The 19,508-nt window shown below is 53.2% G+C and overlaps 1 protein-coding gene across 2 annotated transcripts; it reads left to right on the top strand.

The window, feature by feature from the left end:
• Window positions 1-3,955: 3,955 nt before the first annotated feature.
• SCN4B (sodium voltage-gated channel beta subunit 4) lies at window positions 3,956-19,144 on the top strand (the record flags this gene model as incomplete). Of its 2 annotated transcripts, XM_084249258.1 has the most annotated exons (5): window positions 3,956-4,016; window positions 12,200-12,372; window positions 13,237-13,465; window positions 15,835-15,964; window positions 19,051-19,144. In XM_084249258.1, the coding sequence occupies 5 exons, from the start codon at window positions 3,956-3,958 to the stop codon at window positions 19,142-19,144; spliced, it is 687 nt and encodes a 228-aa protein (XP_084105384.1). The 2 variants fall into 2 exon arrangements, with proteins under 2 accessions (XP_084105384.1, XP_084105385.1); XM_084249259.1 differs by lacking the exons at window positions 12,200-12,372; window positions 13,237-13,465.
• Window positions 19,145-19,508: the final 364 nt, after the last annotated feature.

Raw genomic sequence — 19,508 nt, 5'->3', positions numbered from 1 at the left:
GAGGGTAGCTCAGGAAAGGCAAGGCCAGTCGCAGCTCTGGGTGATGGGAGGGGCTGTGAAGTGGGGGGGGGGGGCTCCCTGCAGATCCCCGAGTTCTCAGGCTCTAAGAGCCTCTAAGAGCCGAGTCAGCGCTCCACTGGCAAAGCAGTTACCTGCAATGCCCCGACTCGAGCCGCAGCGAGGGCTGATGGGGAGGGAGGAGGGAGGCAGGCAGGCAAGGGCAATAGGGGTGCGGGAGGGGTAGCAGGATCCCTGCCAGGCTCTTGTTACTTAGGAGGAACGCCTCTCAAAATAGCTCCGGAGACCTCATCAGAGCTCTCCCTACCCCTTCCAGCCGAGCCGGGGGTCTTGACCGGCTTTCTGAAAACTGGCCGTGATGGAGACACCCATGCAGCAGCCTGGTAGAAGGTGAGAACCCGGCACTGCCCTGCCCCCCCTCCGCCCCCCCTCCCTCCCCCTAGAGCGCCTATCAGAGTAAGAGCCTCTGCCAGAGGCTAGAAGCTGGCATCTGCCCTTAGGATTTCTCATCCCCACCCCCCAGCTCTGGCCTCCATACCCCTCGTTCTCCTCCCCCGAGTCCAGCTCCCTGATTGGATAAGGGGGGAGCCCCTGGGAAGGAACCGAGGGGTTCACCTGGTCTTAGAGAAAACTGTTGGACTAACTGCTTCAAAGGACCCTGCATGAACCCTCCCTCCCCGCCCAGAAAACAGTCTCTTTTCCCTTAAATCTAGGTCCTGTCTCCTCCAGCTTGGGAATGAAAAGTTCCTGACAGCAACTTGGCACTGGGCCCAATCCTTCTCTGCATCCCTGAAAACTTGCTCTTCAAGGTATTTCTGAGCCAGGCCACCCAGGACCAGAGTGTGAATAACCCATCCCCGGAGTCAAGTGCAGCCGGAGCCTAAGACAGCACCGCCCTCAAGAAGGGAGCGGCACCTTCTCACCCCCACCCAAAGACGGGGTGATGGGGGCCTGAGTGGGTAGTGGGTGGTGTGCCTCTTCCAAGAGAGAGTTTTGCAGAGGTGGGAGAGAAGGCACGCTGACCTGTTGGTGCCCTCTCCCTGGCTCCCTGGGGAGGAGCCTCCTGCCTGATCAATGGTAGGGTTTTGAGGATTTTTCAGGGAAGTGAGTGCTCTATAAATGTAAAACTCCTCTAGCCGCTAATGCATTTCTGAAGCACTTTTTCTGCCCAACTGTGGAGCCCTCCTGATGTTCTTTAGAGGAAAGCTGGGGGTGTGGAGAGAGGGAATCAAATAATGGGGGAGGTTCTCATCTTGGCTGCAACAGTCACTTTCTCTGTGACCTTGGGCTACCCCAGTCCTGCCTCTTAGGACCCGTGTTGTGTTTTCTTTTGAATCTGTGAGGCGTGTGGGTTTCCTTAGGACCCTCCCGGTGCTAAGAATTGGTGAGTAGCTGGGCAGCGGTGGCACAGAGGTGAAGGCCTTTGGGAGGAAACTGGCACCTCCTCTTGTCATCCAGATCTAAAAATATCCAGGGCCTGTGCCCCTCCCCTCCCCCTCCTCTGGGCAGGGGTCACTTTCCTTCCTGTTGGCTCACCTCTGCTCTCGTTTAAGCCTCCTGCTCTGGGAAATATGACCCCTGCTGTAAAAATAAAGCGCCCAGCAGTGTAGATGCCTGGCCCTGTTGATCTGTGTGGGGAACTCCTGGGGGAGGAGAACTTTCTCCTTTTGGGGCCACAGACCTCTTTGAGAATAATAAGAACTGAAATGTCCTGCACGCTTATCCAGCCTACCCTCTACAGAGACCTCAAATGGGCAAGCAATGCTTATTCAGCCTTCACAGCCCCGGCCACTTCTGGTGTTTGTGAGGCCCGTGGCAAGTGTACAAATGGAAATAACATATGTGTCTAAATATAAGTTATAAATCAAGATAATAAAGTGTCAGAATTTACCTAACATCCTCTGATTGTGATTCATTTGCCATGGTCTTAATCTTAAGACCAGGCCTCAAGACCATTCCCTAGTCTGCTCTTCTCTGGCCCTGTAGGGACCTGGCTCTCCTGCATGCCTGGGAATGCTCTACCTGCACGCCCTGTGGTGGCCTGCACACAGCTGTGCCTTGCCCACTCCCTGGGCCTATGGGTGCACGTCTAGCACAGTCAGCTCTGGAGAGGATGGGCCTGGAAAATAAGTCCAGAGCTCTACCTGGAACATGGTCTAGAAGAAGAGGTGCAAGCCTCATCCCCCTCCTGTGCCCTGAACCCTTTTCCAATGAGGATGGGTATGGCCAGAGATGGGCCAGTATGAGAACCTCTCAATGCAGGAAGTTGGCACCCCCGTTGCCCAGGCCTAAGGTTGGCATTGCCCTTAACAACCCCACAAGGTCAATATTATTCCTTTCACCATTTTACAAAGGCGGCTTCGGTTGAAGATTGTGTAACTTGCTCAAGGTCATTCCTCAATAAATGCTGGGCCTGGGCTTTGACTCTGGGCATCTGACTTCCGAGAGTCACTACCTGTGGCATCAACTAAACTTCAGCGAGCCCCCCTGGGGGTGGGGTGGGGCTCAAACCATCTTGAGCATTTCCTGTACAATCTCCAGGGGCCATGATTACTTTGAAGCGCACCCGTGGACCTCAAGTTAAGATCCTGAAAGGTGGGAGTGTGTGAGGCCATGGAGTGGACTTGGGTTTCCAGGTCTGCGCCAGTCCCCAGACATGCAGAGAATGGAGGTTCAGGAGCACACAAGGGGCCATGGTTGCAGGAGGGGCTTGGCTGGTTGGGAAAGGGGTGCTGAGGGGGCATATCAGTCATGAGTTACCAAACCACCCCCAAGAGCACTACTCACAGTTAACTCAAGACTGTCTGGAAAAGGCTTGCTGCTCAGGCCCAGCTCAGCTCTTGGCGGTGGCTGTGACCCCTCCTGATGCCAGGAGGCCCTTCTTCCACTTCCACCCCCAGAGGGAGACCCCGGGAGCCTACTGGGTTCAAACTCTTGGAAGAAGGCGAAAAGGTGGAGTTTGAGGGAGATGATGAGGAAGTGAAATGAGAAATTGGAGGTGCCGCTGGAGGGTGAAGCGGGGCGCAGGGCCAAGGACCAGATGCAGATTGGTAGGTCTGGCCTGCTTCCCTAACCAGGAACATCGTGATTGCCGAGGAGTCTGTGAAGAATGCGAGGCAGGTGGGCGGCGGGCGCGGGCGGGCTGCACTTGGAAGCCCTCCCCCGGGAGCCCTGCGCAGGGGTGGCCGCAGGCGGCGCGCGCGGGGCCCGGGGCAGCGGGACGCGAGGCCACGCGCGCTCCCCGGCTGCGGCAGCGCCCGCTGCGGACACTCGAGCGGTCCCTTCGCGGCCCGACGAGAGGGAGCGGCCACCCTCTGGGTGCTCCCCAAAGCAAAACAACAGCCTCCCAACACCCGAAAAGCTCCGTCTCTACTCCCCGCCCCCCACCCCCACCCCAAACTGTCCTCTTAATTGGCAGTTCTGCGCTCGGGATGGTGAGGGCGCCTGCGGGCGGGCTCTGCAGTGCCAAGCCGCAGCAGCCCAGCCGGAGCTGGAGAGGCACCGGGGGATCCTGGCCTGTCCCCGGGGTTCCGGGACCACGGGGCGGGGCGTGCCTAGCGGGGCGCGCTGCGGGCGGGGGCGCCCTGAGCTCCGCGGCGGCCACCGCCCCTCCTGCGGCTGGAGCGCTTCCAGAGCAGAGGCGCAGCGTCGCTCGGCGGTCCTCCTGCTCCTCCTGCTCCTCCTCCTGCTCCTCCTGCTCCTCCTCCTGCTCCTCCCTCTCCTCCGCGTGCCCTCAGCAGCCGCTCCCGCAGCCGGCTCCTCCTCTCCCTCCCCCCCAGCTCCCCTCTGGCGCTCTCCCGCTAACTTTCCCGAGCCCGGCCGGCGGCGCAGAGCTCTCGGGCAGCTTCGCGGCCCACTGCAGACCGAGGGCTGCGAACGCAGCGGTGCCCTGTATCCAATTCTCGCGCCCCTGGCGCGCTCCGGAGCGAACACAGCGATGTCCGGGGCTGGGGACCGAGGCGAGGCGCGGGCGAGATGGCTGGGCGCTGGGCTTTTGGGTAAGGCAGCCCTAGCTCGGTCTCTTCTCCTGCTTCTGCACCCACCTCTGTCCGGAGGAAGGGGCACTTAAACGAGGAGTGCCTTCCTTGGATGGGGTGGGCTTTGGAGTGCGGCACGCATTGGACACCGCTGCTGCCGGCTTCTTGCTGGACGCCTGGCTCGAACCGCTGCGGTTCCCGGGCACTGTGGGCATGCATCCCTGCTCCAGCGGTCAGCCAGCCTCGGGATGAGTTTTTTTTTTACTGTCTCTGGTTCCTTTACTCCAGGCTTCTGGAGCAGGGTAGTGGGGTGGCAGCGCAGCGCGGGTCTTCGGTTTCAGCGGTCTAGGTGTGCTGCGGGAGGGTGTCCATGCCTTGGGTGTAGGAGATGCCAGGTGGGTTGCACGTGTGATGGTAGGGATGGTGCTTTCTCCCCACTGCCCAGAGCTGTTTGCAACTTGGATGCTTGTTACCCAGATATCAGACGTGCACCCACTGGGAGGGGGAGTGAACGCCCGCCTTCTGGTCCTTTTTATTTTTGGCTGCTCTGCCCTCAACCTCCTCCACTGCCCACTGCCTTTCCAGCAGCCCACACTAAGGACTGGAGGGTGTTGGAGGGACTTAGAAGATCCGTTCAAGTGCCCGTTTAGGAAGGCTCTTGTCTCCTGCACAGAGATTCCACAGGGCGGGCTGGTCTAACCTGCTCCAGCTCTGCAATTTGGGGATAAATATGAAGACTGAGGACACACATTCAGAGACACAGGGAACAGGGTTTTAATATCCATTAATATGTACCTGATAGATTTGAGCATCAAACACTAAGAGATTAGGGGATGATATTTATTAGTCCAGAATGCAATCGCCTCCTAAATCATGGCGGGATTTCTATGTAAACTGACTCCATCTCTGGCACCTGCACCTCTTCCTGTTTATATTTGTCAGATTTGGCTTTAGGCAGCCCCCTCCCCCATTGGGTTAGGCATACAAAGTAAACATTTGCACTGAAAACGGGGAGATAGCAGCCTTTAAGGGCGCTGTTTCTGCAAAAGGTACACACTGTGCAGACCTGTCATGTTGGCACCTGGTGATGGAGGGGGACAGAGTATTTCTTTTACTCTGGAGCCATGCATTTAATGACATCCCTTCGGCTGGGTAGAATAGAATATTCTGCAGTTTGCTCTTGTACCTTTGGCACAGATGTATCCTGGTTTCACAGCAATCCTGATGAAGAGGGCCTGAGACCTGCAGCTCCCCTTCATGGGGTGAGCACAGTGCCCTGCACCTTACTTTCCTATCCCCCACCTCCATCCCGTCCCTGATCAGCCAAATTCCCTCTGTGGCCATGGCAGAGGTCAGGGGCGAACAGGGAATTCAAACTCCTCCAGTCATTAAACTGACCCACCTAGCTACACCTCTGGCTTACCATCTTCTTGCTGCCTGGATGGATGGTGGATGCCAGCAACTAGACTGTTAAAATATTCATAGAACCAGTCGTCTGTGAGAAATCACACTACACACACACACACACACACACACACACACACTCATATGTATATGTGCACGTGTGTATATGTCCTGCGGGCAGAATCTTGGTATTTTTTCCAGGTGGAAGCCCCTACCTCCTCCAAGGACTGTTCATCTGGACAGAACAGGTAGGGGAGGGGCCCCTTGAGCAGGTTAAGATGAATCCCTGAGTTACCCTCTGGGAACTCTAGGGATAGTGGACTGGTTTGCAAGTAGGAGACCAGCAGGCCTCACCTGCTATGCCCCCTGCCCCTCTGGTCTGCAGAGTGAATGCAACCTGGGTCCTCCCCATGACCTTCTCCAGGCAGCCCCAGTTGAATCCTCGGAGCAGCACTAGGAGGGGAGATGCAGAGATGGCTAGACAGTCAGCTGGAGAGGCTCCTGGCAGCGCCAGAGCTGGACACCGTAGTACAGTGCTTTCCTAAGACCCAGGAACCATGGTCCCGAAAAGATGATGATTTATCCAAGGGTTCATGGCCAATTGGTGGTCAAGTAGTTGAGAATCCTGGTCTTTTGGGCTCTTTATATCAAGTTGCCTCCCAGTTAAGCAAAGTCTGGTGAAAGGGGAGGGTAGCAGGGATTGTGCTGAGGGGCTGAAGGATGAGTGAGGTTGGGGGGGCCTGGACATGGCAGGGGGCAGAATAGGGGGCCTAGAGCTGTTGTTCTTACAACTGTGGAGGCTGAATCCAGCAGCCCTCTACCTCTCTGCTCCCCCCACCCCATATCAAACTCAGGCTCACAGACTGAGACTAAAATGATTCTTGATAACCTGACAATATACCCTTTTCTTAAATTGCGAAGCTGTCCCCAAGGCTGTCGTGTTAGAGTGGAGATTTATGTGGCTGCCAGCCCCTTCCTAAACATGCAACCAGTAATATATCTGTCCTGCCCACCCTTTCCTTGTTCCCTGATTTGCTTAATTGCTATGATCTGTGTTAATTATCACTTGTGAGAGTGCTATGTTGCACAACCTTCTTTCCCTTGGTATGTATTTATTAAGGGCTTGTTTAATGAGAATGCAATTAAAGAAAGGATGCTCAGGGCCTGCTCAGAGGAAGGAAGAAGAACTGGTAAGAACAGAGTTCATGGGCAAGAGGACAAGACAGGAAGGAGAAGGAGTGAGGGAGACTCAGGTTTGAATCTGGAACTGGAGATCTGATCTTTTTCTGGAGATGCAGGTACTGGGCGGGGGGTCTCCTTAAACCCTTATGACACCCCACCTCCTGGTGGATCAGCCTGATGGGTAGACACACTAGACACAGATTCTCCCACCTTGTTGTGTTGCCGTGGGCATTGGCATCTCTCAAACCACGGGCTGGCCATGCCTCCATGCCCATTCTGTGGTGTGTGAGAGGAGGGACATGGCATGCTGCATGAACTTGTTTGCAAAGCTGGATTTGTTGCGCATCCCGTTCCCTCTCAGGGGTATGTTTTGATCCCTGCAAAGCTCCTGAGGGTGGGCACGTTGCCTAGAGAGAGGGAGGTGAAATCTTTCCTTTGCCTCTGGGCCCAGGGGCCTTGCCTAGCTCAGCCCTACTTCCCACAACCCCCAGGGCTTGCACCCCAGGAGGGGGCTTGTCCTGCTGGCCTTGGCCCACTTTCTGCCTCCAGCTTGAACTTGGAGACTGTCTGCCTTCCCTGGGACCAGAGTGTATCAGCTTCCCTATTTAAGTAAGCCGTGTTTCCACCTGCCGTGCCAGGCAAGCCCTGGGAGCTAAATTTAGAGTAGGCACACACACCCCTGCTCCTCTTCCTTCCTGCACTTGGGGTGGGGGTGACTGATCCTTGGATGTGGGAAAAGGTGGTAGAAAGTCTCCTACCTCGGCATTTACCTTGGAGTATCTGATAGTAGCCATGAGATTCCTGCTCCTGTGAGTATTTAATAGTAACCTTGGCAGATAGGGAATATTTTTTTACTTGACTAAAACATGGGGGTCCTCAGTTAATCCTCCTAGGTGCTAAGTCAAGCCTTAGCACCCGGATGTGGATGGAGGTTGGGGGGAGTTCAGATAATGGCAAAGAAAATGATGGCTCTGAGGGTGGCCAAAAGGTTAGAGATTTTTAGTGAGCAAATGCAAGGCTATGGGTTTAGGATTGATTTCCAAGGATTATGAAGAAGTGGATTTACTCAACAACTCCATAATTCCAGAAAGAGGCTCCCAATCTCCTCCCCTCGCACCCCCAAACACAGCCACTATGTGTGCACCTGGAGGTTCTAAAGAGTTAAGTGTTGGGCAGAGCAAAGTCCTTCTTTACTCCAGGGATATAGTTGCATGGAAATAATGACCTCAAGGGTGGTACAGTATAAAACAACGTGAATCACCTGGAGACATTCATGGTCACTAAGTTAGGGTTGCCCTGGTTCCAGCCAGGCTGTGATGGAGGCCAGCCCTGTTCCCCTCCCTCCTTTTAAAAAATATCCCTCTCTCCCTTAGGATCAGAGACAGGGAAATAGCCATCCCTGCTTTGGGGCAGTGCACACTAGATATGGCACCTCTAGCTTTCTCAAGGTCAACGGCACAGTGGGGTCTGCTTTGTGTCTGCTGACTTCTCTGCTTCTTGCCTGGCCAGCTTGCTGGGGGATCTCTAGCAGATCAACCCCTGCCCCTGCTCCTCCTCTCTAGCAGATCAACCCCTGCCCCTGGCCTCATAGGCCAGAAAGCCTGGGTGCAAGGCAGGACCTGGGCTTCAGTTCTCCCAGACCTAGGTGGTAGGACTTGCAACATCTGGCTGGGAGGGTGAGCACTGGAGGGAGCCAGACTGGCCCAAGCCTCTTGATGCCTTCACTCGGGCAGGGCCCTGGATTCCCTAGAAACATCCCCTCCATGCTACCGTGGCAATAGCGATGCTTCACCCTGGGAGGCTGGGAGTCCTGAGTGTATTAGAGTTAAGTCATCCACATAGGCGCACACTAATCAGGCAGAAATGTGCACTGTCATGCACCAGAACTTAAAGAAATAGTTTTCTCCTCTGTCTGGATTTTTTTCCCTGCTTCTATCTATTTAAAGCATCCCCAAAGATTGTACTTTTGATGTATATCTTTGGTGTTCTTGGGTGTTTTGCTCTGACTAGGGTTGGGAGGGGGAATTGGCCCATGATCCCCAGGATCCTCTGTTCCCGTCAGGGAAGGGGTGAAGCTTGCACCAATGGAGCCCTGGTGGGCACCTTCTAAGGGCACAAGCTTGGGCCCTAAGGGAGGCTGTAGCTAGCAGGAGGCTGCTTTCTCCTGAGAGTTTCCCTGTTGACACGCTGCAATTTGTTCTTTGGTTTGAGGGGGTAGTAAGGGTAAGGGCAGAGCTGGGGGTCTAGGCTGGAGGGTGGAGATCTGTTCCCTGACCTCTGGGGGAGGTGTTGTTGGGGGTGGGGTGGAGAGGGGACAGAAGTGAAAAAACCAAGAAACCTGGCCCTGACTGCACTGTTCTCTTGCAGAATCATAAGCATGGAGAGGTGAACAGCAGACCTACGTCTGAATACTGCTTGCTCTGTTTTCAGGATGTGTGGCCTTGAGCTAGTTAATCATTCTGAGCTCGTGTCTCTATTTTGTATAGTGAGGATAAAAATAATAGCGACCTCATAGGATTATGATGAAGATGTTACGAGACAGTATATCTAAAACGTCTGTCCATCCTATACAAGTGCTCAGTCCCAGATCCATTTATTCTGTGGTCCTGGGGAAATTGGTCAACCTCTCTGAGCCTCAATTTCATTCATAAACAAAACAAACAAAAACTAGACCTACCTTTGGCATTCTAGTAAAAAGCTGACGTTACTATGTATAAAATCTCTAGCACGGTGATTCTCAAAGTGCGGTCCCTGACTACAGCAATCTCTGGGAACTTTTTAGAAATGCAAATTCTCAGGCTCCACTCTAGAATTTCTGAAACAGAAACTAAAGGGGTGGGACCTCTTTCCAGGTGCCTCTGATATGCTCAAGTTTAAAAGCCATGGCTCTAGAACAATTCCTAGTGCACAGGAGCTGATCAAAGAGTGAGGGCTAATTAAAAGAATATCTCAGCTCTAATTGTAGCCCTGCTGGGCAAATCCTGTTATGTTAGAAAGGAAGGGAGGGTTTTCTTGCTTTGGGGCTTGGGGATGCTGGAAATGTCTCCTGTTGACTTTAGGCACATCTCCTAACCTCCTTGTGCTTGGTTGTCTTGCCTATTACTTGGTGTGGTGATAGTGTATCACTTGTAGGATGCGTTTGAGGATTAAGTGTGCCTGACACATGGTAAGTGCTCAGTAAATACCAGCTTTTATTGACAATGGCAGGATCCTGATTGGACCATGGGGCATTATTTCTGAGCTTTGAAGCAAGGGCATTCCACTTTGCCATCAGCAGCTAAGGGACCGAGAAGAAGCCGAGGGGAGCCCAAGAGCAGGAGCGGGTCTCTCCTTGCAACTCCTTCCCTGTCATTTAAAAAGCATCACTCAGATGGCACATGCATCACCATCTCCACTGGACACAACAAGAGGAGGCTGGTTTATGATGTACCCCGTGATGATTAAGTTAGACAAAAGAGGCTTGTCCTGGAGAGTGAGGATGGGCTGGTGACCTTTAAAACAAAGACTGTCTCTGGCTGTCTGGGAAACAAGAACCATTCTGGAAATTGCCTGCAGAACTGAAGCTGACCTGGGCTGAGGGATTCTCACCCAGGTTGGGCACTAAACCCAGGCAGCTCAGCCAAGACTTTTTTTTTTAAAAAAAGGTTTATTTATTTTATTTATACAAGCACTGGGTACAGTCAGAAGTACGGGAGGGTGAGAGAATTCACCAGAGCCAGAGAGGGGAACAGAACAGTCAGACTGACGAAATACACTGCTGAGGTGAGCAGCGGGCAGCAGGGTAGGTCTGCGCGCCATGCGGGACCCTCGCTGGTGGCTGGAGATCGAACTGGCACTGCAGAGGCTGCGGGCAGCTTCGCAGCCCAGTGCTCAACTGCTGCGCCACCAGGGAGGCCCTCAGCCAAGACTTTTCCCTTTTGGGGCTGTGGGTGGCCTGTCTCTAAATGAGGCAGTGGGATTAATGGATCAGGCTGGGTCCTTTAGCTCTGACATTCTGGGTACACCAGGCTGGAGGCTCAAGAAGCTGCAGTCTGGGTGGGGAGCACAGGAAACCTTGGCTGCTTGCCACTGCCCTTGAGTCAGACCCCAGTTGAGATTTCAACTACCCCTAGAAGTTGTACCACACTGCGTACTTTGCTCTTCAGGGCCTCACTTTTCCCACTTGTACAATGTGATTAACAACGGCCACCTTCCAGGATTGAGGTGAGGATGAAATGAGATTATTCACCTGGACCACTGAGCCAGGCGCCCTGTCCAGAAGATATCGCCCAGGGTCCCTACTCTTGGCATCACTGGAAACCAGAACAAGGCCCCCCTGAGTCCTCACCTGGGGCCACCTAGGGACATCATCTAGGGACAAGGAGAGGTAGGCATGGATTCTGCCGGTGACCTTGAAGTACAGTGGGGTTTCCTTAAGGACCTTGCAGGTGGAGAGGCGAGCCTGGGCCTCCTTGCAGGGACTTATGAGGTGGCCCCAGAGGCCAGGCGTGGAAACTGGCTTCCACCTGCCCAAACAGCAGAAGTATATTAATGTACTGGGGGCGCAGAGGGCAAGAAGGGGACAAGACGGGGGATGGGCATTTGCAGGGCCTTCCCAGGTCTAGGAGCCCTGTTGGGTTGCCAGATGCCTCCAGGACAGCTCCTCCTCCGAGTTGGGAAGGGACAGAGGTCCGGAGCTCTGTCCTGGCCACCCTTGCACACATTCCGCCTTCCTGGCGTTCAGCTCTGCCGCGCTGCTGTGTCTCCACCTTCTTCTTTCCCTCCCATTACTGTTCACTCGCTCCGCCCTCGCTGCTGCCGCTGGCCAAGATGCGCCCGGTCTCCGCCCCATCCCCACGTTATTTCATCCTGACCGTTAGTCTCCTTCTAGTTCTCAGGGTCGCGTTCAGTGGCCGGAGGGCGTTGCACTAGAGGGGTGAGCACAGTACCCCGGAGTGTCCCTCTGCCTCTGAGCCCCGAGTGGTCGGCAGGAGCCCCCAGGGCTCGGTGATGAGAGGCGCCCTGGACAGTGTCCGGGACTGTGGCTGCTGCTTTTCTCTTGTTCACCCTAAGACACCCTACTCCACCTCCTTCACCCCCACCCCAAGCGCCCGGAAACCGAGAGCACAAGGGGGAGGCCCCGCACCCTCCTAAGGGGAATTCCCTGTGCAAACAGAAGGAGCCACCCTGCACTTGGAGGGGCTGTGGGGACCGCGCTTCCCGAGACTGCTTCTGCAGGTTAGGGGGCGCAGCCGGGGTGCAGACGCGGCGCGTCCATGAGGGCCTCATTTTCTGGTGTTGGGGTGACCCCTGGCGGTCATTCAGAGCGCTCAGCATGCTGGTAACTGGTAAGTGCTCAGTAAATACCAGCTTTTATGGACAGTGACAGGATCCTGACTGGACCATGGGGCATTATTTCTGAGGTTTGAGGCAAGGGCATTCCGCTTTGGCATGCTTAGCATGCGAATTCAATCCTGCCAGGCCATGGTGAGGAAAGGGAGAATTATGGCTGGTGGCCAGTCGGTGTTACTGTAGTAAAGAGGCTCTGAGGGTGACAGAGACCTCCCCGTCCTGCTGTAGAGTCCCCTTCCAGAGCGGCCCGCTGCAGCTTTCATTAAAGGAGGTGGCACCTCCAACAGGTCTCCTCCTACTCCCGGTGTCGCTGTCGCTGGAGGTGTCTGTGGGAAAGGCCACCACCATCTACGCGGTCAACGGCACGGAGATTCTACTGCCCTGCACCTTCTCCAGCTGCTTTGGCTTCGAGAACCTCCGCTTCTGGTGGTCCTACAACAGCAGTGATACGTACAGGATTGTAAGTAGGAGGGGAAGGGACAGGACAGCCCAGATGTCCCTCCCCGACTTGGCCCCTCACTTCTGACTCCCATCCGAGGTAGCATTCTCATCGCCACGCGCCCACTTCCCATGGTGCCCAGAGCCACCCTCTCTCCCCTGAGGCTTTTCAGAGTCTGTCTGGAAGGATCTAATGGGAGGGCTGCTTAATTTGGGATCTGTTGGGATTGTAGGTTAGAGTCCTTTGTCTGGTCTGAAGAAATACCTGGGACTTGACTGCGTATGTAAACATTAATAATTTGATTTCAAAAAACAGGAGAGAGAAAGACCTAGAGAATTGGACTTGGAGAAAGGGAGAGGAAGCTGGAGGAGAGAAGGATCTGGGCAGGGCCAGGGTCCGGGGGTAGGGAGGACCAATGCGTGGATGTTCACTGAGTACTCACTCTGCAGTCTCATGGGGTCTCAGGGCCACCACAGGGACCTACTCGGGACAGAGGAAAACACTGAACTCAGAGGGGGCTGATGGATGATGCTGTGGGATTGACCCAGCTCCTGATGCAGGGTGGGAATTCAGCTGAGCAGAGGATTGGGGGTGGGGGTCAGTCATCAAGGTTTGGCAGCAGTTGGCTGAGTGTGGCATCTGCAGGAGGCCTTATGAAAAAGTTTTTATGAAGGAGGCAGTAAGAGAGGGCCTCCATTCCAGGGTGACCTTAGTAAAAGAACATGGCTTGGTCTGAAGCAAGCAGAATTCAGGTTAGATGGGCGGGTTAGACAAAAGACCAAGGGGGAGGGGGCATCTCTGACCGCAGGAGTGGGATGGGGTCATGTCATGACCTTGAGGACTCTGATTCTTCCTTGGCCACCTCCCTTCTCTCCCCTCCTCTAGCTCATAGATGGGACTGTGAAGAATGAGAAGTCTAACCCCAAGGTGAAGTTGAAAGACGATGACCGCATCACTCTGGAGGGCTCCACTAAGGAGAAAGTGAACAACATTTCTATTCTGCTGCGGGACCTGGAGTTCAGCGACACCGGCAAATACACCTGCCATGCAAAGAACCCCAAGGAGAATTACCTTGAGCACCAGGCCACCATCTTCCTCCAAGTTGTTGATAAATGTATGTGCGGCTGAGGAGGGGCTCTGGGGGTTGGGAGACAGCGGTGGCTAGTAAGAGGGACAAGGGGTGGAGGAGGGTACCCAGCTCAGAGTTATTGTGAAAGAGTAAAATGGATCACATTGGTGTTTTCTTTCACTTGATCCTTTCGAGTTACATCCGGGAACTTGAATGATTTTGCTTGAATCCTTATTGAGCCACTGAATAGCTTGTGAGTTACCCTTAGCTCCTCTGAGCCTCATTTTCCTCGTCTATAAAATGGGAATATGGCTGCATTTTCCTAGGGTTGTAGTGAGAGGGAAGTTCCTCGAGTGTTTGAGACAGGTACAACACTTTCTGTACTTGCTATTACTACTCTTATATCCCCCGAGTCCTGGCTGCTTTGTGTTCTGATGGCAAAAGTTGATGGAATGTCAGATCTCATACCAAAAAGTGCTGCGTATGAACACAGTGTTCTTCCTTGAGCATTTACAGTTCAGAGTAGGACAGAAGCCTGGTAAACAGATGACTGACATTGGGGACCAGCATGGTCAGGCGCAGTCAACAGATACTGATAAGAGTGGGGTCTCCTTCTGGAGCATAAGTCCGCCTCGGGGTTGCCAGACTGATGCAAATGGACCAGTTAGACCAGGAGGGAACTTGCCATGAGGGGTCAGGTGCTCACATGTCCCCAGACATTGAAGGTGGTGAGAGAAGGGGGTGGTAGGATAGGGGATTGAGGAATTAGGCTGGGCTTTCTTGGAGGAAGGATCCCAGAAAGATAGGGAGGTGCAGCGCAGTGAAGAAGGAAAGGGAACTGGCTTCAGGGTCCTGATTGTACCTGAGGCTTCCCTGCCCTCCTGGAGGGTTGGAGAGGGGCTGCCTGTGGGTTCAGTGTTGGCCATGTCAAGGGCAGAGCTGGAATTCATCAGGTAGCTTGTTCTAGCCTGGAGTCCACTGAGCCAAGTATGCTGATAAGGTCACCTCTTATGGAAGTCTCTCTGGAAGTCACCCCACTTTGTGCTCAGCCTTTTTAGGAGCGAGGAGAAGGGGCGGGGGATTAATCTTACTGGAGCACTTCTGGGTTCCTTTGCTTCTCACACACTGCTTTGAGGTGGATCTTCTCTCCATTTTTGTAGGCTCATCTATCCATCTAGTCAACAAATATTTATTGAGCACCTACCATATAACAGATTGCTTTAGGTGCTGAGGATACAACATGAACAAAATAGATTTCTGCCCTTATGGAGAGTTTCTTCTAGTTAAGGAACAGGATACACAGTAAACAAAACAAAGAAGAAAATATTGTATGGGAGAACATGGCTAGTGTTATGGAAAAAATGTAAAATGGGAGAGGAAGGTTAGGATTCAAGCAGAGTCACTTTGGAGGGCCTCTCTGGAAAAGGCAACAGAGAGCACATTCAAAGGAGGCAGAGAGGACGCAGTGAGGGTATCTTTGGGAGGACAGTCCAAGTCAGAGGGAATAGCAAGTGCAAAGACCCTGTGGCAGATGCATGAAGAACAATAAAGTGGCCAGTGTGGCGGGAGCATGGTGAGTAGTAAGAGGTGAGCCACAATGAGCCTAGGTATGTAGGGTCCCGTTCGCGTGAGTGAGATGGGAGCCACCGAAGGCTCTGAGCCGAAGAGTTAATGCTGGAATAGGCTTGCTCTGGCTACTGTGCTAAGAATAGATGATAAAGCGAGGAGACCATAGGAGGTTATTACAAACATCCAGGCAACAGATGTCTTGAGGCAAGGTGGTAGTGAGAAGTTAGGGTCTGGAATGTTTAAAGTTAGGGCCATCAGAGTTTTCAGGTACCTCAGATATGGGATTTAAGGCAAAGAAAGAAGTTAAGGATGGCTCCCAGGATTTTGGCCAGAGTAACTGGAAGGATGGATGATAGAGATGGGGTAGACTGGGTGGAGCAGGCTTGTGAAGTCAGGGGTTCAGTTTTGAGATGAGGAAACTGAGGCTAGAGGGCTAAATGGCCAGGTCAAGTTTACCAAATAGCGCATAACCTTGAGATCCTGTGATTTTTTTCTGGCATGGACAAAGGAGATCTAGAGAGAGGAACTGAAATTCTCAAGTGACGATGTGGGGACCTCGTCATGACTCAAACCATGGGTGTTGTGGGTGTTGAGTCTGAATGATTCCAGAGCTTGTGTCTGTGGGAGGTTAGGAGTGGGAAGGGGGTGGGAGGGCCCCCTTCATGTGTGCCTTAGCATGTTGGGAGCCGCATTCCAACTGTCCTTCTTTTCCACCGCAAGACCTGGGGAAGGTTATGTCCTGGAGGCCGGGCTTGTAGGCTGTGTAGCCCTGAGATTCCATGGTGCTCAACTCCTGGTGACTTCTGCTCCCCTTGTCTCCCCACCTCTTTTCTTCCTGCACACAGTGGAAGAAGTGGACAACACGCTGACGCTCCTCATCCTGTCCATCGTGGGTGGCGTCATTGGACTTCTCATCTTCCTCCTGCTGGTCAAGAAGTTCATCACCTTCATTATCAAGAAGACTCAGGAGAAGAAGTGAGTTGACGCCATGGCATGTTTCTGCCCTCCCACTAGCCCACCACCCAGTCCCATCTCAAGGGTCTTCCCAGAATCCTTGTGTTCCACTGTCATCTGCCCCCATCTGCCTTCATCCTTCCATAGGTCTCCTCTCACCCTCTCTTCCTAATCCGACCACTCTCTTTCCATTTCCTGCAAGTCTTCTCCCCATCTCCCAGCTCCTTGTCTCTTTCCCAGCCTCCCAGTGGGCATTTATTGAATTCATTGAATATATAAATACAATCCACTTACTCTTCTCCTCTCACTGTCTTCCTGCCCACCCTATAACCCCCTGTCTTTCTGTTAGTATCACCCCAATCTAAATTACTATCAAAGCATTTAGGAAGCCCCCCATTTTTTCAATCAATCAGAGAAGATATAAAATTCCATATACATAAGCTCTATACATAAACATACACATAAACTCTAAAATGAGAAGACCCCGGTGTGAGGGAGCCTTTTATTGTGAAATTTTGAAAATTCAAATAGGGGAGAAAAAATCTAAAAAGGTTGATATGTCCTTTTAGAAAGTTCTGGGATAAGTTCAGGCATAAAAACAGAGATCTGCTGTTGTTTCAAAGCTTAAACCATCGCCACCCTACCCCACAGACTCACTGGGCACATGTAGAGTTCACTCAGTCATTGTTCCATTCTGTGGCTGCTTCGGAGGTCCTGGGTGAGGGCTCTGTGCAGTGCTGTAGGAGACTCTGAAAGAAATGAGATTCTGCCCTTAAATAAAGAAGCCAGGACCTGGACACAAGGACATGGAATCCAAGGTAGAGGGACCTGCAGAGAGCTCTGGTAGACTGCTGAGGGCTTCAGAAGATGGTGGAGCGCTCAGGAGGGACTTCTGGCATATTTTGGTAGGCCTTGCAAGATGGATATAATTTAAACTTTGGGGATAGTGGTGAGAAGGGTGTTCCAGATGGGGAACCATCCAGAACAAAGGCAGAGAGTGTCCTGGGTATGTGTCTGGAGAACAAGCTGTTTTGTTGGTTGACAGGGTGGAGGCATGGTAGGGAGGAAGGGAAGAACATACCTGCCAAGGGGCCTAGGGAGAGATGCTTGGGTCCGGGGAGTCCAGGCTGAGTGAGGCTCTCCTTCTGGCTGTGGGGAGCTGCTGGCCTCACAGCTGGCATGCTCAGGGGACTTTGGAAGAAAGGGCCTGGTCTCTGTGGGCACAGGGACTGGACAGGGAAGGATGGAGGTAGAGACAGGCCGTGTAGAAGCCAGAGAGGGTGGGTGGTATTGGATGGTGGATGCGTCTTGGGGTCAGTTCTGAGCTTTCACTTCCGGTGTGGTTCCCTCTGCCTGAAATGTCCTCTCTCTTTTCCTGACCATCTCTGGTGGTCTCAGCTTAAATTGCCCTTCCAAAGAGCCTTCCCTGACCCCTAGACGGAGGCTTCCTAGGTTGGGTCCCTCCTTCATCCATTCCCCTGCTACCATTTACCACATTGTGCTGACATCATTTGTTCAATGTCACATTCTTTGAAAGACTGCAAGTTTTCTGAGAGCAAGCATGCATTACATTGTGCACCTCTCTCTAACTTGGCACTGTTTTGGTACCTGGCAGGTTCGCAGAAAAGAAATATGGACTACTTGAGAGTCCAGTTAGGTGGATAGGAATTGACTGGGTTGACTGTACCTGGGATACAGGCAGAACTAGAGATAGGTAGATAGATAGGTGATAGATGACAAACAGATAATAAATAATAGGTAGCTAGCTAGCTAGCTACATAGCTGGACAGACCCATTGAACAAGTCTCCAGTGGAATGCCACAGACTCTGCTTGTCCTTTGTTAATGTTAAGATTTGAGTGACATGATGAATGACAAACTCATTCAGTTTCTAAGAGTCTAGTGACTATGCTGGAGAATAAAATTGAGCTCCAGGAGGATCTTGACGGGCTGGAGCTATACACTGAATCCTGCAAGAAAAACTGATGAGGACAAATATTAAGTCTTTCCCAAAGGTGACAAACCAGGCAACATGAGTCCTGGGTGAAGTTAAGCTGTGGTTAAGTGGCAGCAGCTGTGAGAAACACTGGGGTGTTTTCATGAGCAGGAGCTGGCAGTGAGCAGCAGTCACGTCTGCCCTGGAGGACTCCGCGCATCTGGGCACTGCCCCGGAGGCGGGAAGATGCAGACTGGAGGGTATCCAGAGCAGTGCAGTCTGGGTGGTGATGGCCCGGGGTGTGTGTGCTCATCTAACCATCTCTCCTTCCTGCTGCTTCTGCCTCGTCCTGTTATGGCAATTTTCCAGAGAAATCAGAAATCCACCTCAGAGAGGTGGAGAGATTTACTTGTCACACCGGTGGGCTCAGTGGGATAGCTCCCAAAAGGCTGAGCGCCCAAGAGTAAAAATGGCAGGGTTTTATGCAGCTTGTGTGAGGAAACTTGCTATCCCATCCATCACAGCATAAGCATTCTGTATTGTTCGGGAAGGGGGTCAAGGTAGCCATGGCTACCACTGTGAACAAGCAGTGCAGTGTACCCAGTAACTTCTCCGCTCCAGCAGGCGGCAGAATCTAAGGAGCAGACTCACCCAAGCAGCAGACTTGGGAAACTTCCTGCTTCAGTCCCTCCACCCTCTGCCCGTAACTGCCATGCTCGATGCCCAAACCTCAGCCTGCTCTGCCCTGTCCATGCGTGTTCTTCCCCCTATGTTCACAGGGAGCAGAGGGAGGAAGGGCCTGTTGGGGCCCTGGGGAGTATGCCCTCTGCCCTGGGCACACACCTTGCTGGTGTGGAACCTTCCCTGTGGGCTGGCACAGCTTGGGGATAACCGTGGTATGGCTTCCCCTTAACGCTGACCCTTGGAATAGGGCCACCTCCATGCCGAGGCCATTAGCTGTGGCTGGCCTCCTTCCTGAGTATGTCCTGTGACTCCTCACAGCAACACCGTATGACTTCCATTTTAAAGATGAGGAAGCTGAGGTCCAGAGAGGAAGGCAACTTGATACAGAAGGCCAGGGAGAGGTATAGGGGGCCATGATCCCCTCTGTAATTTGCTCGTTATTCTTGGCTGCTGGCTCTTCTCCTCATGTGCCCCCTTTCTCTCTGCAGGAAGGAGTGCCTCGTGAGTTCCTCAGGGAATGACAACACAGAGAATGGGTTGCCTGGCTCCAAGGCAGAAGAGAAACCACCAACAAAAGTGTGAACCCCTGCTTGGGGCCAAGCAGCCTCCAGGAACCCCACTTTCTGATGAGGAAACTGACGCTTGAGCCGTGTCTGTGAACCCATGTGCCTGACACATCTGCTGCTTGGCTCAAACTGTAGTCTTTCTGGGTGGGGAGAAACTGGGGTCCTGCCCAGCCTGCCTCTTCCCCTCCCCAGCCAGGGTTCCCCAGGGACAAGGGCTGGCCGGGGAGGGGGCCTGTGGAAGGTCCAGGAGAGGAAAGAAGGGACTGGGGTGGTGTGGAGGGCTGGTCCCCCGACACCTGGGTAGATGGGATCTTCTTCCGTCTCCCCCACCCTCCAGGAACAATGCCTTGGCTTTCTTCCAGATTTCTCTTCAGGAGAGT

This window comes from Talpa europaea, assembly GCF_964194135.1.
Source record: "Talpa europaea genome assembly, chromosome: 12".
In the NCBI taxonomy this organism is placed as follows: domain Eukaryota; kingdom Metazoa; phylum Chordata; class Mammalia; order Eulipotyphla; family Talpidae; genus Talpa; species Talpa europaea.
The sequence above is the reverse complement of the archived record's forward strand: the minus strand, read 5'-3'. Positions and strand labels throughout refer to the sequence as shown.